This window comes from Elgaria multicarinata, chromosome 10 (genome assembly GCF_023053635.1).
Source record: "Elgaria multicarinata webbii isolate HBS135686 ecotype San Diego chromosome 10, rElgMul1.1.pri, whole genome shotgun sequence".
NCBI classification, from domain to species: Eukaryota; Metazoa; Chordata; class Lepidosauria; order Squamata; family Anguidae; genus Elgaria; species Elgaria multicarinata.
The window spans coordinates 60,800,905-60,806,946 of NC_086180.1; the positions used below are offsets into that span (position 1 = coordinate 60,800,905).

The 6,042-nt window shown below is 40.3% G+C and overlaps 1 protein-coding gene across 1 annotated transcript in view; it reads right to left on the reverse strand.

Moving 5' to 3' along the window:
• Positions 1-3,269: 3,269 nt before the first annotated feature.
• The window catches only part of FGF20 (fibroblast growth factor 20), a 5,285-nt gene continuing 2,512 nt past the window's right edge, over positions 3,270-6,042 (reverse strand). Inside the window, exons 2-3 of the mRNA XM_063135456.1 lie at positions 5,215-5,318; positions 3,270-3,515 (exon numbers count right to left, since the gene is read on the reverse strand). Of these exons, the coding sequence (XP_062991526.1) occupies positions 3,270-3,515; positions 5,215-5,318 (350 nt within the window). The remainder of the gene's footprint in view (positions 3,516-5,214; positions 5,319-6,042) is intronic.

Consider the following 6,042-nt stretch of genomic DNA (forward strand, 5'->3'; position numbering starts at 1 on the left):
TTTCTTGGAACTCTCCAAGACAGAAGCCTGCAAAACCTTCCTAACCACAATGTTTAGGGCACCCCCAGTACACATGGACAATTGGCCCGACATATTGATTTTCATCACTGTCCTGTAACCACTGACAGTGGTCCCTAGCACAGACAGTGCCAGTGTGGTGTAGTGGCTAAAGTGTCAGACTGGGAGTCGGGGGATCCAGGTTCTAGTCCCCACTCAACCATGGAAGCTCACTGGGTAAATTTGGGCGAGTCACAGACTCTCAGCCCAACCCACCTCACAGGGTTGTTGTTGTGAGAATAAAATGGAGAGGAGGATTGGGTTCCTTGGAGGAAAGAAGATGGGATATAAATGCAATAATACATACATACATACATACATACAGAACAATCTTGAGGGGGTGTACTTTGTAGGGAAAGTTTGTTTGCAGCAACTAAGCAGCTCTTAAGGAAACATGTCCAACATTACTGATATTCTCATGGAGGAACTCTAATAAGCTTCCAAATGTTCATTTGAACACCATTTGAAAAGCACTGTTGCAGAGCAGGAATGGCTAATGTATCGCATGAGCTTTTCAAAGCACCTTGGTATTTTAAGATATAACTTTAAAAGACAGTAACCTATTCCATGCATCAAATGTGTGATTCATTCAGAAAACAGGCAATCTATGTCCATCACTGAGATATTGGAATGAACAACTGGAATGAAATGCTCCCACACTAGAGGCTCTCCCACACTAGAGGCATTCAAGAGGCAGCTGGACAACCATCTGTCAAGGATGCTTTAGGGTGGATTCCTGCATTGAACAGGGGGTTGGACTCAATGGCCTTGTAGGCCCCTTCCAACTCTGCTATTCTATGATTCTATGAAATAAGTAGTGTGAAAGCACTAGCCCTTGTAGTTCACTGCCACTCGTCTGTTCATGTAAACAATGCTTCTCCGTTCATTGCTAGTATCCTTGAATGATAGAACACAGGAAGCTGCCTTATACTGAATCAGACCATTGGTCCCTCTAGCTAAGCATTGTACTCTACACTAACTAGCTGCAGCTCTCCAGGGTTCCAGACAAGGGTCTTCCCCAGCCCTACCAGGAGAAGTTAGGGATTGAACCTGGGACCCTCGGCATACAAAGTGTGTGCTCTACCACTGAGCTACAGCCCTTCCCCAGCAATCTAAATGCCAGTGACAATCTAAAGGATACTAGCAATATACATTTAAAGAGTTTATCAAAAAGTGCTTTCTCTAAGTCAATAGTTTTGCTAATCTAAGGAAATCAACAGCCTGATTTTAAGAAGTTTGACTCACAAGTAAAGATCACTGAGTATTTCAGTAGTGTTCATTTCCTAGTCAATGGCTGGGTTCACGTAACACAACAACCCACACTCAACCCATACTCAAGGTTGAGTATGGGTTGAGTGCAGGTTATCACTGAACCATGGGCTGTTGTGTTGTGAGAACCCAGCTGTGCTAACAAATTATAATCTGTTACCCATGAGCAACTCACAAAGAGAACTCATGGTTTGTTGTTGGGTTCTGAACTGTGGGTTATTTATGGCTAATAAACTTTGGTGTATTAGCACAGCTGGGTTCTCACAACACAACATAATCTTGCACAATTCAACAACGATCCAGGTTCAACAACAACCAACATTGACTTGGTTCACCCAACACGATGGCTTGTTGTGTTGTGTGAACCAAGTCAATGTGTTTAGGATTTACAGCCTCAATGAATTAGCAGACTACATGGACTCCGTCAGATTTCAGCAGCAGAAGCAGAGAGATTTTGATGGAGTGGGAGAAGGTTCAAAGTGGGGCTCCAAGACCAGTCTTAGATATACTCAAGATTAAATTACAAATCAACAGTATATTTCAAGAGCATTTGTTGTGATTCTTTTCTTCCTCATGATAACTATAGCAATGTAGTTATCACAGACCAATCACCTTTTTCTTTTCCTGTGTAGCATACAGGTTTTTGCATTTCTCAGGCATACCTAACGCAAAGACCAAATGCTTGCTTAGAATGATAGTTGTGATGCAGGACTGTTGACCCAACTCTCATGTCGTCAAGAACCCACAGTTAAACTGTGGGTTGTTGAAATGCAGCAAGAGTAAAAGTCAGCAGTCTGGTTTCCAGCCACCTGCCCAACTGCTCCCATTGCAATTTCCAAACCCAGAACTCAACCCAGAGTGTGAACTCATGGTTAAACCTTGATATCCTTGACGTGCGAACGGTGTCAGTGACTTGAAATTATAGATGCCTCTGTACAATAGCCATGTTAATCTGAAACACAGGTATAGGAGGAGGGGAGAGTGGACGGAGACTGTTTCCCTTCACCCATCCCCAAATGGTGCCACTGGTAGACTATTCCCTTAAAGAACAATAGTGAAACAGACAGATAGAAGTATATATTTAATTCCCTTTTAAATGTGCATTTTTAATTCAGTACAAATATAGGGAGCAGTTCCATCGGCCATAAGGCAACCAACATCTTTTCTTCTTTAAGACTATTAGTCAGGCAACTATGTATGCATAAAAATATAACCCCAATCTATTAACTCAACACAATATTCGAGAGATGTCACTCCTTCTGTGCTGTTTGGGGATGCAAGGCCCCTTTTCTCTTTGCACCATGATACTACATTGGAGTAAATATTGGCACCATAAATGATTTCCGTTGGGGTAAAGGGTTGCACTCTCTTCATAGCCCAGTAAAAAATAAACTCTGTAATAAATAAATATTTAAAATAAATATATGCACTCTGAAAGTATATAAATTAGGTCCATCCTGATGGGAAAACATAAATCCAGATTTCACTTCCAAGTTAGCACAGTCACCATTAACTTCATGTTAACAATCCACATGGACATTGCTGATGTTTTTCATTAGCTTGCCATTTGTTCTCCTTTTTTTTTTTTTTTGCCATTTCTTCTAGCTTTCTACAGTCCAACTCCACACACTTTAGGTAGTTATTCATGCTCTCTAAGTAAAGGAGGAAGCAATCCAGAACAGTCTGCTTTAAGTCTAGCTCCAACTTCTCCTTATCTACTTGACCAGCACAAGGGTCAGCAAACTGAAAAGAGAGGTTGCCTCTCTTGGCTTTAAGGCTCATTCTCCTAAATTCCAGACAGTAGGTAATGAAGGCATGTCTACTACTAAACAGCTTCACTGAGCTCTGGCTTCCTAGATCTCAGTAATTCCTCTGCATTCAGAAGTTCCTTATGCTTTTGGTACCATTGAGGCTAAGATTCCATTCCTCTTCTATGTTTGACTTCAGCTGAATACTAACACATCCTTGTAGAGTTCCGGCACCCTTTCAGGATCCACCGGCCTGGGCAAGAAATGGGTGAATTTCTGGTGTCTTTTAGACCTTGCCCCATCCCTGGGACTGCCGTCTTTATTAAGTGCCACAAAGTACCGCCGGCCCGAGTCCACATGCTTGTACACATTGGAGGAGTATGTGTTATACCAATTCTCTTCAAACTGTTCTCTGAAGACACATTCAGGAGTGAGCTTCTCCTGTGGAAAATAAAAAGAGGTGAGACATCTTAATAAAGAGCATGATTTCTAGATGGCTTTTCCTCAGCAAATTCACACTCACGCACACATACACCAGCAGCTTTTCCAGTGTTGGGATAAGAACTGATTCCCCCGGGTTTATATCTGCTCTGCTCTCAGAACAGCAGTGGTATAGAAGTAAACCCATTGTTTTAATAAAAAAATCCCTGTTTGAAGAGGATTATTGTATCATCAAGGAAAGAAAGGAGATACCACCAAGCTCCACCTGCTGAATCACAATGGAGCAGTAAACCTCATTACTGGTAGTCTATGCTGCTGCGTTTATTATATAAGTCCTTCCTTCTCTTTTTTTCCATTTTGGTAAACAAAAATGAGCTTGATGTGCAACTGTTTTTAAGGATGACATTTGAAATGTTCCACACACTTTTTCGGAACTTTTAGACCTAGTTCATGCATAACGCTAACCTATGGGTTTTTTAGAGCACAATTCTGTGCATAGACAGAAAAAGTACTATAATTCCCAGTAGAATTGTAGGACTTTCTGTCTAAACATGGATAGGATTGTGCCCTTAACCCATTGTTTGTATCATAGCCAGGATTTCTCTGGAAGATGACAGAACAAACAATGGTTTCTTTTCTCAATTCCTGGGTTGTTGTTTCCCTCTTCCATCTCCTGTTCCTTCCTTGTATCCCAAAAGTCTTTGTGCTGCCATAGTACTGGCATGTAGAGTGGCTGGATTTGTTTTACCACTCTTGCCTCTGTAGCCTGGTGAAACAACCCATGGTCAACCTAAAGTTGTGGGTTTCAAGCAATCCAGAATTCACATCAACAAATCTCAACTGCTGTTGTTTTTAAGAGGCTTTTAAAATGTATTGATTTTCTTTAGCTGAAATAACTGAAAGTTGTTTTTATTTTATGCTGAGGAAGGAGGATGTTGTTGCTGAAGTTTAGGATTTGGCTCTTTTGAATTAATTCACTCTTAAGTTTGTTTAAAATTGATTTATGATTCTATGAACTTGTTATAATGAACTGCATGTTTTAAGTTGACTTGGGAAGACTGTAGTCTTGAAAGGGGGGCTAAGAAATGCAATAAATAAATAAATAAAGCACATCCTCTGCAAACAGAATGTGTAAAGTTCAAACCCTGGCAATCCCAGTTAAAAGGCCAGGTAGCAAGTTTGGGAAAGATGTCTACTAGGGACGCTGAAGAGGTGCACTCAGTTTAGGGTGCACAACTTTCTTCAGTGTAGGTTCTGCATCAGATGACCTATTAGGAAGAGAATGACGAAAGGAGGCATTTCTACAGCAAAAGATGGGGGGGGGGCGTTCCAGAGTGAAACGGGAGTCCAAAGCCAAAAGGGATCCTAATGATTAGATAATATTGAGCTAGATGGGCGAATGATCTGAATCAGCTTCTTATGTCCATTAATGATAAGCTTCAAACACAGCTATAAAACCGTTGTCTTCAGTTCATAATATAGCCACATTGTGTTGATGGCACTGACCATCTGAGAGCATTGGCATCTTGTGTTATTTCAGTGATTGGATTGGTACCTTTCCTGCAATAAGTAAATAATACAGGGATGTGATCCACTTTTCACTGGCACCAATGGCCAAGTTCGCAGTGACTCTAATGGTTCAGGACCACAACCAATATGCACCTATAATTGAGTTGGGTGATATGATGGTAATACTTACAGAGCCGTAAAGCTCTCCTTTGTCATTCATTCCAAGGTAAAGGCCACTGTCCACTCCCCGAATACTGACTAATCCCACTGCCACACTGATGAATTCAAGGATACCTGCATTGAAACAAAAAGGAAAGTTGTTTAACTTTTAATTATGCATGTTGCAGACAAGATTTGTGAATAAAATATAGCTAGAGACAGATGAATTCTGTGCTATATAAAATATAACTGTACTGTTCTGATAAGGCATATAGAACTAACAACATCCTCAAAACATGTAGCTCTCAGTAACAATGGTCCATATGTTGGCCGTGATCCAGCCAAAATTCAGCACTTTTTGACACCCTATTAATTTCAGTGACGGAGTTAACATATTGAAATTCATGAGGCTCACAAGTGCAACTTTGGCTGGATCGTGGCATTCTCTGTTAAATAATAACAGTGATCAAATATTTGGATTGTTAGAAAAAAAGCTTTTGATAACCACTTAAAAAAAAATCCTGCGCCCATGTTTTTCTTTGAAATAGTGCCATCTGATTTTAGCCATAGCTTTGAATACCTCTTATATATTTATCGACATTGTTTTATTTTCTGAACTACTTTCACTCCAAAGAAAGATAATGACTGCTCTATCATTTGCAGCCTTTGGAGTTTTAATTGAAAATTGTTGGTGTGTAATGTTCAGTAGCAGCCCAGCCAAAACTTTTACAAAGATCAGATATTCAATCTTTCCACTGCAAATAAATCATCAGAGATTCTGGAGTTCCCAATATTCAAAGTTCCATTGAAAGACATGGGAGGTATTCTGTCTTTCTGATATCATTTTCAAAGACAAGGT